Source organism: Pagrus major, chromosome 23 (assembly GCF_040436345.1).
Source record: "Pagrus major chromosome 23, Pma_NU_1.0".
Lineage (NCBI taxonomy): Eukaryota > Metazoa > Chordata > Actinopteri > Spariformes > Sparidae > Pagrus > Pagrus major.
In genome coordinates this window covers 8,979,984-8,999,025 of record NC_133237.1, presented here as the reverse complement: position 1 = coordinate 8,999,025, position 19,042 = coordinate 8,979,984, and the positions used below count along the sequence as shown (strand labels likewise).

Below are 19,042 nucleotides of genomic sequence, written 5' to 3'. Positions count from 1 at the left end.
TGGGTGAATACTGCAGTTGCCTAGTAGGAAAATAAAAAAGATGACAATATTACAGACTTATTATTGTGGAGCTGTTAAATAATGTGAAACTCTGAATATAAATAAGAAATGGAGAGCAGAAGTGTGGGAGGGTTAATGTAGGCAAGTATGACAAACAACAAGCTCCTCTGAATGGAGAGATTATTGATGAGAATCTACTGAACTGAGATCTGTTGTTGGGGATCAGGTGGGAGAAGAGAACAGCCAAACAAAGATTCATAACAAATTGGAGCTTTGTCTTCTCGTCGTAAATACATTCAGTTTCTACAAAGTGATGATGAAGGAGCTTGAATGGAGGCCGGCAGATAACAGTATAGGAGTGCTACTTTTTGTGAATGAATATCCAAGAACTGGTGGTGTTAAAGAAGTAGGTAGAAGACAGAAAGCTAAAAATCTATTTGTTTAAAGCAGCTGGAAGTGTAGACCTATTGAAAAATTGAAAATGAAAGTATGACTAAAAGAGAAACCTAATAATAATAATTTGAGAGTGTATGAGTGAAAAGAGAAGACACATTTCATTCTTATCTGTTCATAGTTATTACATTTCTTGATTGAAATAGATTTAAAGTGTGATTGTCTGTTGTTTCAATTCATAACATACGTAATAGATGTTATTAATCACTGCAAATAGACATGGGGAATAATCAGGGTATTTTTGTTGTTAACGATGTAGGATAAAGTACCTAAAATAAAAGCAAAACTGAAGGTGTGGAGGATTCCTGGACTGCTGGAGAAGCTGATCCTCACGGGCACGCCCACGCTTCCCAGACGCGAGCACGTAAGGTTATACCCGTTAAGGACATGACGTCAGTACGTGCTTGAGCCTGCCCGAAAATGTTCTCTCGTGTTGTTGGATTTCGAAGGAGCGCAGGACTTTGCGATGAAATAATACATATAGACCCGTGAGGAAAACAAAAACAAACCGCATGTTTTTGTACTGAACTCGTTCGCGTTCCCATTAAGTGGTGAAACTGTGTTTTTGGGAGACTCCAGCGGGAAGTTTGTGTGATCGTTTCTCCCGGAGTGATGTCGAATCCTGGGACTCGGAGGAACGGGTCCAGCATCAAAATCCGACTGACAGGTAAAAAAAAAAAACGAGACCGAAAGAAAGCGCTTACGGTGCATGTTTGAACTGAAGCTGAAATGTTTTACAGACACGCCACTCTTGTAAAGTGTTGCTATCGGAAAGCTAACAAGGCAACACCGAGTGTCTTTCAGGGTCTCGGCTCTGCTGTTTGCCCAAACATCCGGTTTTTGTGTGGCAAACACAGCGGCACAAGTGCTAGCTTGTTAGCTGAGATGCTAAGCGAATTACCGAGAGGACAGTCAAGAAGCAGTCCACTGTCCTGTGGGTTTCACAGCTGAGACAGCCGACTAGTCAGCTGTTTCGGCTCATTGGGAACACCGACTCTTGAAAGCCACGTTCAGAAACTTTACCCAATGCTAGCACTTGCCTGTAGCGTTAGCTAACACTAACATAGTGGGTAATGTTGACCGCTAACGCTCGCTAGCTACACCCATTTTTTGGGGGCTGACCACCAGCCGAACCCGGTGCTTGACCTGAATGCGACGAGCTCTGTACCAGAAAGCAAATGTCGAACTCCAGCCTCTCTGAAAATCAATCTGTCGGTAGATTTGATTTGACATGCTAGCCTAGATTACCCATGAGTATTGATTGGCATTTCGCGGCTGTGTCAGCTGTAGCAAGACAAATGTCTGAGTCGTTTAACTTCTCCTCACTCATAGGAGCTTGACACGTTTGCTCTTTACGGACACCCTGTACTCCACTCGGATATTTTGTCCGTTTTGGGGTCAGACTCTCCTCTGTAGGGCACACAGGAGCCTCTCTCTCTGTCTTTCTCACACACACACGGACACAGCTGGAACAATGGTTTTTACTGTAGCTAATGTAACCCCACTGGGCACCCAGGGGCCTCTATTCAAATGGAAATGTCCTCTCTGTGCCGCTGGGCAGACGCCTTGTCTTTTTACTGCTTCAAAACTGAGTAAACACACACCAAAATTGGCTTGCTGGGAGGCTGAATATTCCTCATGTAGTTTGTATGGACGGTGCAGAGAGAAGTGTGTGTGACTGATGGATGATTTTTGAGTAAAAGTGTTGATGAGATGCGTGTCTAAAAATGTCTGCCACATACTGTCTTTTTAATTTTACTACTTTGTTCCCCTTTTTCTGAAACTGGATCACAGTGCAAATCAGGTATCATCATAACACACAGTGATGGACATACGTTCAAACAAAGAAACAACTGATAGAAAAATCAAGAAGCAATTTAGATTAGAAAGTTGTTACAGTTGGGAGTTAAGCTTATAGAAAATCAGTCAGCAAGGGGTTTGATGATTGATAAAGTTAATATATTTGAGCAAAAATGGTAACATTTCATTGGTCCCATCCGCTCTAATGTGGCAGTTTTCTGAATTTCTTGTTGTAATTTAGGACCCAGCTCAGTTATTTTCATTGTCGATTAGTCTGTCAATTATTTTCTCAAATTAATTGATCAGTTGTTTGTCTATAAAACTTTAGAAAATGGTGAAAAATGTTGATAAGTGTTTCTTAATGCCAAAAGATGACGTCCTCAAATGTCTTGTTTTGTCCACAACCCAAAGATATTCAGTTTACTGTCATAGAGGAGTAAAGAAACCAGAAAATATTCTCATTTAGGAGGCTGGAATCTTAGAATTTTCCCTTTTTCTTCAATAAATACTCAAACTGATTAATCGATTATCAAAAAAGTTGGTAATAAAAGTAAAAGTTGACAACTAATCAATAGATTAAGTGTCGCAGCTCTAATGTAATATGATAGAATGTTAATAATAAGACAAAATAACACATTTTAACCCTGGGAGTGTGTTGTGACATTGTACAGAACATTCAGTTTTTAAGAAAATAATTGATAGGTTAATCAATAATTGAAATAATCCCTAGTCTCAGCCCTAGTGAGAAGTATTAATAAATACAGTAACAGTAATCATCCATTAGTATTCTAATAGGTTCAGTACTAACATAGTAAATAAATATGGGTAATCTAGCAAAATAACACCAAGACATTCCTCTAGTGACATACAGTATATATTATCAGACAGTTGTGTTTCAGATGAGTCCAGATGAACGAAAGCAGAGAAAGTGTGTATGGATGTTTTAGACTGTGGAGGGTGTGTGTGGGTTTGTATGTGTGTAAAGCAGTCACACATTATTTCAGCCTGGTTACAAACAAAGGTTATTGCCCCTGACTGTGCCCCGCCCCCACAGGTATGAGTGGAATTCTAATTGGGTGAGGAATGTGAGATGACGAGCCAATGGGAGTGCTTTGCCGCCCGGCAGGCCAGCGCTCTGTTTAGTCTGTCAGGGAGAGGGGTTGTTTGGCCTACATCAGAAAGGTCCGTGTGTCTGTGGCAGCAGGGACACAGACAAAGACCAGGCGAGTTTGACACTGGTTCAGATTTCAGAGACGTGTGCGGTGGGTTTACATGGACATGTTTCAGCTAGCCAAGAGGTGATTGTTGTCTTTCTGTCGCCATCATATATTTTTTATTTTGCAGATCAGCTTAAGTGGAACGAGACAGATCATACACCTCAACAGACTACACCAAGAACACATTAAAAACTTGTTTTAAAAAAAGTCAAAATAAATAACATTCTGAAATCGGTGCTTTAGCTAAAGATTGAGACATCTTGCTTCATTCTCGTCGCTGTTGCACATGCGCAGTACAGATCTGGTACTAACATTGAGGCCAGTGACAATGTTATGGTGGTTATTTTTTGTCTTTCACTTTAGTCTGTTTTTCAAACTTGACACCAACTGAGCAGCGTTCAAGTGCTGCTTGAGAGACGGATGAAAACTCTTTACGCGCCAATGTACATATAACTTCACTGCATGGTAAAGCAACGTGCCAAAGAACAGGTGAAAATGTTTGTGTCCAGCCTATTGTCATGTTTTCATCACTGCCGATCAGAGCTGGAGCTGATAAACACCTGTGACTGCTCCAGAGTCACGTGACCTGGGAATGAATACCGATTGTGCTCATTCACATTGAGGCCAAAAGCCAGATGTTAGCGGGTTTTTTGTCATCTGATTTAGGAGTTTGTATTTGACCTACCAGTAAATACATTTTGAAATTGCATTTGAGTATCAAACACGGCCCAGTTCTGAAAGTCGGCACCAAATATTTGATTAGAATATTTATCATTTGATAAAGTGTTTGTGACACGCACAACATTAACAAATTTCAAACAACATTGGGCCCCTTTTTTTTTTTTTTTTGCATGTTCCCTGACTGCTGACCAGGTTTGAATGCAGGACATGGTCAGGACGATGCAAAACGTCAGGAAATAAATAGGTCAGAAAGAAGGAAAAAAGGGTTGTTTTTGTTTGGAAATGAATGGACTGTATTGTGAGAAAATGCCGTCTAATGCACGAAAGAATCAGTGATTCAGCAGGATTAAGTTAATTTGCTCGTGGAAGCAACACGTGCTGCTCAGGTTTTCGTGCCAGGTAGTCGGATTGAACACCAACCTGCCAAGGAACAAACTCAGGGCAGCGTCAGGACAGCAGGTGGCCTGGGACAACCACAAGAGAGGGTTGGAGAGAGCTGAAACAGACGAGGGCTGAAAAAAATGGAGTAAGGAGGAATAACTAAAGGAAAAAGGAGCAAAAAAAGAAAGGATACTAAAATCAGCTGAAGTGTCTGAGAGAGAAAGAGAGAGAGGAAAGTGGGGAATCCTGCTTACTTAGGAAGCTGCATAAGCACTTCTAATCCGCTCACTTACTGAGCCGCCAGCATGTGCACAAACACACATATATACACTCACAAAAGCAACAAAATAAATATAGAAACTGAGAATGGAGAGACGAAGAATGTGACACATGTGCTCAAAGGAACACATTGCGACAGAAAGCATAAAGTTATTTAGTTTTTTTGACGTTTCTTTTTAAACAACTGGTTTGCAAGTGGCTTGTGACCATTAAACCTGTCCTTTGTGAGCCAATTCGTCATCCTTAGTGTGTGTGTGTGTGTGTGTGTGTGTGTGTGTGTGTGTGTGTGTGTGTGTGTGTGTGTGTGTGTGTGTGTGTGTGTGTGTGTGGATTCTGGTGCAGGCCATGTTAATAAGTAGGTGAGATATTTGCTCACGTGCCCGCTGGCCGCTGTCTTGTTTTTGGAGCTGAGAGGAGAGGGTTAGACAGGAAATGACATCGTTGTAATCTCACATGGGTCGCTTTACTTCACTTGTAAAACAGTGCAGTCTCAACAGCTGCAGAAGCATCTTAGTATCACGATTATTGATGTCAATGAACAGAGTTCACTTTAGCATCTTCTCCAAAGAACTTGACCTTTTTCTGTGATTTCAGAAGTTGAATTGAGCCTCGAAGCTCCTACAATTTTGTGGTTTGTGTCGTTACCTTAAGAATATCAAGTAGACTCTGTGGTGCAAGAGTAGAGTAAAACTGCAAACCCTCTTAATGTTTGTGAGAGGTGCTTGATTGTGCTAGAAACATGTTGTGACTTCAAATTCCTAGAGGAGCTGCTAGCGTGGCACAGAAGCAGCTCCGTTTTTCATCATCTCCCTCGAACTGTTTTTGCTTGTTCCCCCAAGATTGGATGAATAGAATACGTCCCCCCGCTAGCTCTCTCCAGCTCTCAGGTTTTTGTTTTTTAAAGAAAAGGACATAAATGCCAAAAAAGAAAGCGGCAGTGGGGGGAAACGGAGAACCAGCTGAGCTGTGACTGTGTGAGTCTTTACCAGCCGTGACCTTGGCAGGATGAGGAATTTCCTGAGACACTGAGAAAGGCCCTGTCACACAGTTAGTGCCACAGAAGAGCTGGTCAGGAGGCGGAAAAAGAGACAGGGTGAAATTAGGGGTGTCCCTCGTCTCTAGTGAGAGATTGGAGGGTGAGAGGGGTGGTGACAGTGGCAGAGGAAGTCTTCCTCTAACGCTGAAAGAGAAGGCAGGGGCAAATTAGAAACTTGATTCTCTCCCTCTGTAGCTGCGTTTCCTTTATTGTGTCTGTGTAGAAGAGATGAGGTCTCGGTGTGGAATGTGTGAGTCAGGAGGAGGAGGAGGAGGAAGGGGTTGATGAGGAAGAGGGAAGGATATCCTGCAGCCATTCTCAATGGGTTAATCACAGGAAATAAACGAGGCTAAGCCAGACACATCTGCGCCGTCACACAGTCACCACATCCTTAACCACCGGCAGACTGACTAACTTCCTAGAAGGCTGTCGGGGCCAAGCCAAATCATGCCAGATTTGAAGCAAACCTCAAGGATAAGATAACGGCTCAGGTGGTGTAGCAAATCAGTTAAGACAAGATACAATAGATCGTGAGATGCTTTTGTTTTACACAGTTTTGTGGGCCAACCCAGAGGCTAGCACCACCCTGGTTCCCTCGACAAAAAGCCAATGGGATTCTTCCATTCGGCTTTGAATTATTGAAGAAAATAAGATCTGTGGCAAAAGTTTAATCTTACACATTTTGTTCAGCAAGATAATCTTCACAGCTGAGCATCTCTTTATGATTTTTGAAGCTTAAATGCAATCAACAGAAGTAATGAAAATTGTTTTTGTTTTTTTTGCATTCTCTCGATAATCTTAGTTAAGTTTTGACTTTATTCAACCAAAATTCTTACATTTTGCACCTTTTAAAATCGTTTGCAACTAAAGTTTGCCCGGACCTGTGAGAAAATGAGTCTGTGTTCAGCGTGATGAAATTTGAGTTCCCTGGCAACCTGTTTTCTCATTTAGCCACTTGTCAGCAACTGCCTTTTTAAAGACATGTAAAAGCTTCAAACTTCACGAGTGTAGTATTTTCAGATGCATTTTATGTCAGAAAGAAGAACGTTAAAATCTCAACTACAGACCTTATTTTAGGCATCTTACAAAAAAAACCCATTGACCTTAAAGTGAGGGACCAGGAAGTGCAAAAATGCACATTTATTTCTGGGTTTTAAGATGGATTTTTGTAACCCTCTATATAACCCCACCTTTACTCAACTAGCACAGCACCAGGCCTGCAACAATCCTTTTTTATTTTTGGTTATTCCACAGTGAACACGTTGTTTCAGCACTGATTTTAACGCATGAAACCCATTTTATAGCTCAGGTAGAAATGCTCAGGAAGAAAGAGAACCTTCAATAATTAAAACCAATGCAGGGGAGGACATTCCTCCTCCCCCGTCTAACTGGATAAAGGTGACCTACATGATATAGTTTCATGTTCCACCTCTTTGGGTCAGATGGGCTCCCATTTAATTTTTGTGTCTTTGAAATGGGGCAAAGATTTTTTTCTAAAATAATACCAAACATGGCAATTAATCTTAATTGCTTGTTGGTGAAATGGATGCAAGGTACCTGCTGTAGCTTTAAAGGAAGAATCCAAATGGTAATTTAAAACCTGTGCACATGTTGGTGATGCTCCAGGGTACCTTGCATGCCCTGCTCCAGTGTGGTGTATGAATAATCAGTCGAACATAGATGACAGGACATTATAATGAGGTTTTTATATGTTCTGCTGTGTTGAACATTGAAACTAATCGTCAGCAGCTCTGCTTTATTGACAGACATTCAACAATCATATAGTAACTTTTTGTGGAAATAAATCTGTATCTATATAGTAGCCATAGTCCACACATTACTTTGCTGCCACATGAATATTTTTGCAAAATAGGCAGAAGTCTGACTTCTCCATTGGCAACAACAGCTTGTGGCATTACTGCTGCTCTGTCGCCTACACATAAACACCAAGACTGCATAGTTTGATGTTTAAGAATTAAAGTGATTTCCACTCCCCACAATCTTCTTAAGCAAAATGACCCTGAAAACCTATTGTGTGTGAACACAAACTCTGTAGATGAAGTGGTTTAAATTGAAAGTTGTGATGTGGTGGCATGGTAGTTTAAGATGCTGAATCACTGTCCTTCGGAAACGGGGCCAAATGATACGGTTAAAAAAATATATTATTCTGACAGATATCATGATTGCAATATGTTTCACAATTAGTAGAAATTACCATTTTTGCATCACAGTTTTTATTTTCACTAGAAAAACTACTAAATGATGTGAAGTTTGTTGGCAACTGTTAAAAACTTTTCTTACATCTGGAGAACAAGATATATGGGCCAGTGCATCTCTACGGCACTACAGTACCTCATTATACTTCTTTTTTGTTACACATTTGACCTTTACCATAAACTTGCAGCTTCTGCGATTTAGTTATTGCTCTTGGCCATATTGGAATTTCAAAAATATTTCAATTTATCATGCAGCCCTCTTCAGGAATCAGTCTTTTGTTCCTTTACAGAAAGGTGTACTGTAGAGAGATGATTAAAGGATATGTTAATATGCATTCTTTGACCACACAAGATTCCCAGCAGTGGGCTTACATGCTGACATTTACAACTGGAAACTGAGACATTGTGTCTAACGATAACTGTTTTCATGTCAATTACACTTTAAGTGTAGTTACTTTTTGTGTGCCTTACATCAGCTCTGAATAGGAACACGCAGCTTGTTTTTGCTCGCTGCCCACACCACCCTATAATCAAGACTCATACTTGTGACTGGACATGATTGTGTTTCTAAAAATTGGCGTATTGTGGTCCAGCTGTGTTTTTCAGTGTTACAGCCTTGTTCGCTGAGCTGACCTGGAGTGACATATGCCAGCTCTCGCACCATACAGGCCGTCTGGCAGACAAATAGCAAGAAATTGTACACACACCCACACACACAATAAACTAAATACTTAGAAACACTGACGAATTCACAAAGTGTTGGTCAGTCTGAATCCATAAAGATGATGTGGCAGAGGAGGCATTCTGCCGCGCTCACTGTGGGCGGCCTGTGTGAGTGTATGTATGTATGTGTGTGTGTGTGTGTTTGTGTGTGTGTTTGTGTGTGTGTGTGTGTGTGTGTGTGTGCGCGCGCGCGCTAGTGATCCTGACACTAGCCTATACTTTACTGCTCCGTCTTGTCTGCATGTCACATAAGTTCTACTGCACATTACCATCCTCTGGCATTCATATATTATCCTAACCAGCATTCTTCTTCCTCACACAGTTTTTATGTGCACCAGCATACATTTAAACCAGCCTACACACTAGCATCATTTACATATTTGTGTGTGTGGCATTTTGTTGATAATGATTTTATCTCTTACAGTATTATGTGCCAAGAACCTCGCAAAGAAAGACTTCTTTCGTAAGTACCTTTTGTGTGCTCATTTTCACGTGCCTGAATCTTAACATTATGGTGATTGGTGTACATGATGAGATGATGTGTTTCAATAAGGGTCTGTGTGTGCCACAATCAGTTTTACTATGCTATGATGAAATGATGCCCCCCAGATGCTGTTAAATAACAATGACAACCAAATGGAAAATGCTGTTACTGGGTTAGAGGTTTTCAAATTGCAGAACAGAATCTGCTAAATGTCTGTAGGAGAAGAAAGCTTGGCTTTGTTATTGAGATTGTGTTATCTGCCGTGCTTAAGCTAATGTAATTGTTTCTAATAATCTGATATTATCTTCTACATGATTTGATAAAAAGGAAGTCAACAATTAATTTGAATTGCGTGCTTGCAGGCCTGCCAGATCCATTTGCCAAGGTTGTGGTGGACGGATCAGGTCAATGCCACTCTACAGACACAGTCAAGAGCACACTGGACCCCAAATGGAATCAGCACTACGACCTGTGAGTCTCCCGCAGCACACTCGCAACTAATACACTGAAGATTTAAAAGATATTGTGCTATTTTTAGGCTGGGGCTGGGCGATATGGACCAAAATTCACATGTCAGTATTTTCGTGCTGAAGGGCAGTAAACAATTTATATTTTAGTATTTTCTACAAAGTGGGCTAAATGTTCAGTTTTAAGTCAAAGTCACATTTAAGATGTCGCAAGCACTTTTCCTACAACAGACTGCGATCAAAATAAAATGCAAAGACAGGGTTTTCTTCCCTGTTTGAAAATATACAACTGCAAAACATGAAATGAGAAATTATATAAAATCAATAGCAGGGCTGTGTCTTAACTTTTATTTGCACATAGCACTGATGCTAACAAGGTTCAAAGTTTGCAGCACAGGCCACTGTAGCATTATATGCCCAACCCTGATATCTCCTTTAGTCAGTTTGCTCCTTCATCTCCCGACAGTCGCCCCCCCCCCCCCCCCCCCCCCCCAAAAAAAAAAACCTGGGGTTGTCTTTCATTAAAGGACACTTTAGATTTGAGCATATATAGCTCACTCTGATACCAGACTGTGTTGAAAAACACAGAGGAGACACCTGAGAATCTAACTTGGTGTCTTATTTTCAGCTACATTGGAAAGACAGACTCCATCACCATCAGTATATGGAACCACAAAAAGATCCATAAACGACAGGGGGCGGGCTTCCTGGGCTGCATACGACTTCTTTCCAACGCCATCAGCAGGCTGAAAGACACAGGATGTAAGTCTGTCTTTTTTATACATTTAAATACACGTGACTGCACACATGCTCATAAGAGAGGTATTTGATTAAATGCATTTCCTTATTCCTCCTCTTCCAGACCAGCGTTTAGATCTATGTAAACTGAACCCCTCGGACAGTGACGCAGTGCGAGGGCAGATTGTAGGTAAGGACGACTCTCCCTGTGTCACTTTTTCTTACACTGTGCATATTCTGCTCCCCCTCTGCTCTGTCACACTGTCATCTCTCTGACCTTTACCACCTGCTTGTTTTCAGTGAGCTTACAGACGCGAGACCGCATTGGCAGCGGAGGCCCTGTGGTGGACTGCAGAGGACTGTTGGAAAACGATGGGTGAGTGTGTCACCAGACACACATTACATTCAGTCTTATGTTTATGCCTGTCATGCTGGGACACCCTGTAAAGTAGGACTGAGACCCATTTAGAGTGCTTGTTGTGTTGCAAAGTCAGTTCAGTCATAATTATTATTTGTTTGATCCTCTCCCAGTCTTTTTGACTCATAATAAAAAACAGTTAAACTATCATGTGATTCCAATAAAACAGAAAATAGGACTTCAGGGTGTGTGTTTGTGTGTGTAGGCCTGTGTTTGAGGGATGTTTCAGCGAAGAGCCGCTGCCCTACTCCGACCCCACTGGCGCGGCAGGAGGCGGGAACTGTCGGCTCGACTCGCCCAGTCAAGAGAGTCGTCTTCAGGCGCAGCGAATCAGAGGGCAGGATTCAAGAGGCCATGGCCACACCCCTCAGAACAGACCTCACGGGCACCAACCACCTGACCTGCCAGAGGGATATGGTCAGTTGAACAGTTTTATAGGCTTTTTTATCTCACATATTCTTGGAACAAAACTACTCCAAGTCTCTAATGTTCAGGCTTTGTACAAAGTTTTTAAAGTTTAGAAAATTATTAGTTTTAACCATATTGTTTGCAAGGTTGAGAAGAATATGCTCTAATTCAAATGTACTCATTGATTTTCAACATTTCAACGTTTTCTTCATCTGCACAATCACTCATGTGAACCAAATTAAACGATCCTGTTGTCATTTTTGGAGTTGAAAAAAATCATGACAAAAACATACAAAGTTCAAATGAACAGCTGCTAAAAGTAACAAGTGATAATATACATTCATTGGTGTTGGTATAAAGGAATTTCTTTAAACTTTATTTTTGGCAATTGCATTTATATTAACATTTTAGATGTGATGATAAACGCTTCAAAAGTCTCGAAATGTTTGGTTTAGGTACCTTGAAAGTGCTTTAAAAGTTGACTTTTCTTAAAATATCCTGCATGGTATATTTCTGGAGCCGTGTAACATTTTCCTTTGTTTTCTTTTTACAAACAGAGCAACGAACAACAGTGCAGGGCCAGGTTTATTTTCTTCACACACAGACAGGCGTCAGCACCTGGCATGACCCTCGGATACCACGGTACGATCACACCCCCACATCACTTCTGTCTAGTCCAAGCATAACCGAGTGAGATGAAAACTGGGTTATATTGTAGATTATACTGCGAATATGCAGCACCTTTGTAATGCTATGTAATTTGTCTTTGAATTGACAAATGTATTTAGAAATGTATGAAAATAGTCCTACTTTTTTGTTTGCTAGAGTGCTAATTACACCAACAGATTAAGAGAAAATCTGAGGTTATTTCCTTCAGCCCCGCTCAGTTCTGGGTTAAGGTTAAGAACAAGCAGTATGTGGGGTCAGAAGTGCTGGAGACAAGACGTCTGGTTGAAGGCTCTAGTCTCAACTTGATTTGGTGGATTTGTGCGGCTAGCTCAGTCTGCTTCCTTGTTTCTGGTGCAGGGATCTGGCCAGTGTGAGCTGCGAGGAGCTTGGACCTTTACCAGTGGGCTGGGAGGTCCGAAGCACCGTGTCGGGTCGGATCTACTTCGTGGACCACAACAACCGAACCACACAGTTCACAGACCCGCGCCTACACACCATCATCAGGTACAGGCACGTGCTGCACACACTCTTCAAATCCTCTCATGTATGAAAATCAGCGTCTACCTGGGTGGCAGACTTCCCTGACACATAAACAGAAAAAGTGGTTTCAGGACTAATCTGTTGTTAATCTGATCTCTCACGGCCGTAATGCCAGACTCAGACTGGTTCTGAACATGACCTACTAACAGTCATCAGCTCTGTTAATGATGGTGAATCGTGTGATTTGACAGAAATGTGGGTTTATGGTAGATTTAGCTGCTCCGGGGCGAGTGCACAGCATGTAATCCAGCCTGCACTCTCCCCTTTTTTTCTTTCCTGTCCTTTCTTTCTGTCAACTCTTGTCATGTCCTTCTCCCTGGTCCTACTCTTCTTCCAACCTATAGCCAGCAATCCCAAGCGAAGGAATCCTCCCAGGCCCCCCAGATGGAAGTTGGGGGTGAGGAGGTGGGAGGCGGGGGAGTGGGTGGAGGTGGAGGAGGTGGAGACGGAGATGTGGCAGCGCGCTACGAGAGAGACTTGGTCCACAAGTTGAAACTGCTCCGCCACGAGCTGTCCCTGCAGCAGCCTCAGGCAGGACACTGTCGCATAGAGGTGTCCCGAGAGGAGATCTTTGAGGTGGGTGCAAATGTCAAACCAGGAAGAAAATAAAAGATTTGTCCTCCATGAATGCCACAAAACCAGACAACAATGCTGTCTCTAACACACAAACACAGACAGATCAGACATGTGTGTACAGTGGAGCTATGAAAGCAGTGTGGATGGAGTGGGTAGATCCTGTGAAGGTTTACATTCATACAGACATAGCCACACTCCTCATGACTCACACACCAGTCAAAACAAGCCATTCTTTTAGCGTCTTTCTCTCGAGCACAAAGGCAGCGTATTAATAAACTGTCTGACAGAACATCACTGATCTAAAGGGCTTTGTTGTGGGTCACTAATTGTTTCTTTAGTCTGTGATAATGTGCCTGTCTGACGTGTATTTATGTTGCGTGTGGATGTAGGAGTCATATCGGCAGATAATGAAGATGAGGCCCAAAGACCTGAAGAAGCGTCTGATGGTGAAGTTCAGGGGAGAGGAGGGCCTCGACTATGGTGGGGTGGCAAGGTAATTAACGAATATCCACATCTCTGAGCAGTTCCACGTGCTGTGTTTGTTGTAGGATATCCATTTTTGGCAGTAAACGAGTCCATGAGTCCATCTTTTCTCTCAGTTAAGTTCAGCTAGTTTAAGTATACATTTATGAGTCTACATTTATAGCTGAACAAATTATTATGATGCAGTTTTAAAACAAATTAATTGTTGTCTCTTGCAACCCTGGTAGATTTTGTTTGTTTATGTAAATGAAGTAAGTGAAAAGTTGAACAAGAATAAGAATAATAAAAAAAATAATGAAGGTGATAAGTAAATAAGACAACATGGGTTCTTATTTTGGGATAACAGGGAAGGTGATTTTCTCTGTATAGGCAAAGAAAGCTCCCCCATCTTTTTAGATTTCTTGAAAGAGCCTTTCAGTCTGTATCAGACTTTTTTAAGCTGTAAATTATTGAAAGTTTCTTTCATACACAGAGTGAGTGAATATACAAAACACACAAGTGTTTAAGGAGTAAATGCAAAAAAAAAAAAAACAGTGTAATACATTAATAAAAGAAGTAAGACAAGTAAAGTACAGGGGTATACTAATAAGTGTGGACACGTTTCCACACCCTGTTCCTCCTCACTCTGTCATTGTCTTTGTCATCTCAATTTGACATCCAGTTAGTGATTTTAACCCAGTGCCGGCTGTGGTTGGGTAACTCCTGCTCAGCTGGAGCTGCTGCAGGGCCTCCAGCGAGGCGAGAAAAGATCAGACATAAAGTAACTCTGGCTCCTTGGCCGGTACTGACAGTATCGATCTTCCTACTTTTAAACACACGTCTGTAAGTGTCAGGCTTAAAGTAGGAGAGTTACTGAGGGAGAATTGTGAGTGTGTGCAAAATATTCCCACTCTGACACTAAAATCATGGTGTAAGCAGGTTTCCTGGGACTTAGCTAAGCTTTGCTCTTTGAAAGTTTTCAAAAATATAATAGAATTAGTCAGAACTGAAGGAAAATAATACGTTAAAACTAACAAAGAACCACGTTTGGCATTTTTGCAACATTCCCTTTACATTTACTAATCTGTAGTAATAACTGGAGAAACTCTCATTGTTTATAGAAGAGAAAGATTAATACTTCCAGTAAGAGGGCCGAATGTTTTAGTCCATTGCAAATGTTTGTGTTACACAGTTTCCTATGTGAGTTTAAACGTTTGTTAACAATCTGGTTGTTGTCTTTAGGGAGTGGCTGTATCTGCTGTGTCATGAAATGTTGAACCCCTATTACGGCCTGTTCCAGTACTCAACAGACAATATCTACACACTACAGATCAACCCCGACTCCTCCATCAACCCTGTGAGTACACACACACGCACACGCACACACACACATACACACACACACAAAGCACTTTGAGGTTGAACTGAATAGGGGAGTCTGACCCTCTGTCTGTCTGTCTCTCCGTTTGTGTTACCGTCTTTCAGGACCACCTGTCATATTTCCACTTTGTGGGTCGTGTGATGGGCCTGGCAGTCTTTCATGGTCACTACATCAACGGGAGCTTCACGCTGCCCTTCTACAAACAGCTGCTAGGCAAACCGATCCAGCTCAACGACCTAGAGACCACCGACCCAGAGTTGCACAAGAGCCTCGTTTGGATATTGTAAGCAGAGAGCTTTTTTATCATGAACAGTTTCTTTGTTCATATCCTGCACTCGTCCCTCTTTGAGTGTGGACAGACTTTCAGTCTTAATGTTAACTTATTCTAATGCTCTTTGTGCAGAGAGAACGACATCACTTCAGTCCTCGACCACACATTCTGCGTAGAGCACAATGCCTTTGGGAAGTTCTTACAACATGAGCTCAAACCGAATGGCCGCAATATCCCTGTAACTGAGGAAAACAAAAAAGAATATGTGAGGTAAGCAACGTACCATCTTCTCTGCAAGAAGAGCTATTGTGCACAATCCTTTAGCCAGCTTAGTACTATATGTTTATTTGGCCTACATCATTTGTTTGTATTTTTCAGACTTTATGTGAACTGGAGGTTTATGCGTGGAATTGAAGCCCAGTTTCTGGCTCTACAGAAGGGATTCAGTGAGCTCATCCCCCAGCACCTCCTCAAACCCTTCGACCATAAAGAACTGGAGGTACATGTGCTGTTTGTGAACAAAAACTGGTACTTAGATTAAACTGAGAAAGCTAAATACAAGACTAAATTATATTTGTCATGGTCCACCACCTTCTTCTTAATCTTCCTCTCCCTCTGCCAGTTGATCATCGGTGGACTGGGGAAGATAGACCTTGCAGACTGGAAGACAAACACCCGCCTGAAGCATTGCACAAGTGAAAGCAACGTGGTGCGGTGGTTCTGGCAGGCAGTGGAGGCCTTCAGTGAGGAGAGGAGAGGACGCCTCCTGCAGTTTGTCACGGGCTCCACCAGGGTCCCCTTACAAGGCTTCAAAGCATTGCAGGGTGGGTCATGGACTGGCACAGACACCACGCACACATACAGTTACACACATTAGCTACTATGTGCAAACTTAGCAGCATAAGAACTAAAGAGAGTTACAGCAAAGGCCTTATTGAAATTTCTGTTTTTGAGCCTAATTATTTTAGACTTTTGAGGACATTTTACTGGTGTATACACATCCTGACAAAAATATATTTGGCACACAGTTGTATTTTGTATAGCTTTACAATTACATTATTACATTATTTTCAAATAACATTATTTTTATGATTGATTTATCTATCAGTTGGTTTTTTGATTAACCAATTAATGTTTCTGTCTATAAAATGTCATAAAATGTCCGAAGAGTACAAAGTCCAAGAGACTCAAAAATATTTGGTTCAAACTTCTCATGTGAAACCCTGCAATAAAGTAAAGTGAGATATTTGGTTCACTATTGGATCAGCAAAAGCATCAAAATAACCCACTTGAGAAGCTAGAAACAGCTATTGAACAGATTAATTGATTATTAAAATACTACAATATAATAATTGATATTCTCTTTTATTTGACAAATCAATTAATTAACTAATCTGCGTAGCTCTCATTTAAACATTGCGTACTGGTTTTAAAAAATTATTATTATTATTATTAAAATTATTGCAGACTGTTTCAATTATCGATTAATCAAAAGTTTTTGAGGATTTTCTACGCTTTGTCATTTATGAAAAATGAAGAGTCTCTGGGTTTCAGACTGTTAGTTGGACAAAAGAAGTTTTTGACATTTTATGGACTGTTACAAGATTAATCATCAAAAAAAGTGCCAGATTAATAATTAATTAATTATTATAATTAATAATCATTAGTTGCAGCCCAGCAGCTGCACATTACTTGAACAATAGAAGACTTTAATTAAACTTTAACACTATCAATCCTAACAAGAAAGGTTCTACATTAATGAAAATTTAGCTTTCATCACGTTTCCTTTGATGCTTTCATATATCATATTTAATTGTATTATAGTATTATATATTATTATTTATTATTATATTTTACTGTTTAAAGACTCATGAGTGCTCTGTGTACCAGAGTAGAGCAGTGATAACTAGAATGTATGTGTGTAAGGTTCTACAGGTTCTGCAGGACCAAGGCTCTTCACCATCCACTTGATAGACGCCAACACAGACAACCTGCCCAAGGCTCACACGTGGTAAGAAACCCACAAAAGAGGAAGATTCTGGTTTCTGTTTCTTTATACTTGGAAAAATGTCAGGTTTGATGTCACTAATTATCCCTCTCTGTCTCCAGTTTTAACCGGATAGACATCCCTCCCTACGAGTCTTACGAGAAACTTTACGAGAAACTGCTGACGGCTGTGGAGGAGACCTGCGGCTTCGCTGTGGAGTGATGAATCCACAACCAAACCAACAAACACACAGTCACACTTGCGCTTGCACTTGCACACAACCTATCTGACATTTGACATTTAACATTTACACACACACACACAAACACATCGGCAGAGACTGAATATCAAGTATACGCAGAGTATACGGAGTGGCCAAGCATCACAAAGACTCGCGGTCTCCTGCCACCTCCTCCCTCCCCACCGAACTGTTGGGGGTTAAAGGAGGAAGCACAGCAGGAGGTGGAAAAAAAACTAAAACGCAAACAAAAAAAAATAAAGTATTTTAAAAATTTTTCAAATGTTTTGAAGAAGCATTTTTATCCTTCAGTTTTAACAAGCTATGATGTCATTCTTCAGAATGTCTACCGCCACAGAGACTTTGACTCCCGAACACACTCGAGTCTCCGGACAGAATCAGCCAATCACATGCGAGCCTGCGAACAGAGACTTTAAAGAAAATCAGACGTGTGAAGAACAAGGCGGAGACTGATTGTCTTTCTGTCTGACGAGCTGATTGATTGACTAGTATTCATGCTTCATGTTTAACCACTGTTGTGTATCAGAGCGCGTGCATGTACGTGTGTTTGTGTGAGTGCATGTGAGACGATGAGAGAGTGAGATTGTATTTGTGTCTGTGTATGTATGTGTGTGTGTGTGTGTGTGTGTGTGTGAGAGAGAGAGAGGGTGTGTGTTTGTATGTGTGTCAGGCATGGCACCCGGTTACGCTGTAAAAATGATCAAAATGAGCCTGCTCCTCTGTTTGGTGACTTTTTGTCTCTTCCGTTTGTATCTGCGACCACTCTGATCCACTCTGATGTTTTATTATTTATTACTAAGTGATTACTGACCAAGCTGCTATATGCTCTACAAAGAGCCCACACTAATCTCTTCACCACCCCCCTCTACCAGAGTTGAAGGGTCAATTCACTTGCAATTCAAGTAATCCACAAAGTGGGTTTTATTGAATTTTGTTACATTTTTTTAACATTCATACTATTGCGGAGAAATACTCTTGTCGGTGAATGAAAGCTGTTAGTGTTTTGGTGTTTTAAATGCCATGTTACATTTATTTGATGTGAAAGGGATCCTTCCCAGCCCTAATTTTAAAATCTAACTCTGCTGACGTTATGGAGAGGTCCGAGGGCATGACCTGGATATTTAACAAAATGAGCCACGAGAATGGAAAGGAAGAGTCAGTTTCAGGAATTCTTGGGTTGTATGTGACATGTATAATAAAATCTCATAAGCCTTTCATACATGTTTCATCATCCATTTCACCATCTTCTTCTTTCATTTTACATTGTGGCCCTGCTGTCTCTCTGCCCATCTCTTTTTCTCCTTTGGCCTGAATGTTAGAAAAAGTAGTTACGCAGTATCATTTCAATCTGCATTTTCTAGGTTCTTAGTTCACTGTGTAATGGATGCAAGAGTATTGTAACTTACTATGTACTAAACATTTATGAAAAAATACAATGTAAATAAGATTATATTAAAAGAAATTAAATTGAAAATACATTCCTTGTGTTGTGTGAATCATTCTTTCTGCATATGTGACTATCTGAATAAAACAGAATATCTACTGTGTATAGAAAGTGTTAAACAGACTAAATGCACTAATTTGAAGGATTTTTGA

General features: G+C 40.9%; 1 protein-coding gene across 4 annotated transcripts; it reads left to right on the top strand.

Moving 5' to 3' along the window:
- The first annotated feature begins 838 nt into the window (after window positions 1–838).
- On the top strand, window positions 839–18,924 carry smurf1 (SMAD specific E3 ubiquitin protein ligase 1). 4 transcript variants are annotated; one of them, XM_073494346.1, is made up of 18 exons: window positions 839–1,120; window positions 9,211–9,249; window positions 9,633–9,741; window positions 10,366–10,499; window positions 10,600–10,665; window positions 10,776–10,851; window positions 11,099–11,310; window positions 11,859–11,943; window positions 12,328–12,474; window positions 12,855–13,086; window positions 13,476–13,579; window positions 14,791–14,905; window positions 15,034–15,212; window positions 15,333–15,470; window positions 15,579–15,699; window positions 15,823–16,024; window positions 17,136–17,211; window positions 17,310–18,924. In XM_073494346.1, the coding sequence occupies exons 1-18, from the start codon at window positions 1,066–1,068 to the stop codon at window positions 17,407–17,409; spliced, it is 2,190 nt and encodes a 729-aa protein (XP_073350447.1). In that variant the 5' UTR covers window positions 839–1,065; the 3' UTR covers window positions 17,410–18,924. The 4 variants fall into 4 exon arrangements, with proteins under 4 accessions (XP_073350447.1, XP_073350445.1, XP_073350446.1 ...); XM_073494344.1 differs by having other exon boundaries at window positions 894–1,120; window positions 17,127–17,211; XM_073494345.1 differs by having other exon boundaries at window positions 965–1,120; window positions 12,328–12,480; window positions 17,310–17,501.
- The last annotated feature ends 118 nt before the right edge of the window (window positions 18,925–19,042 follow it).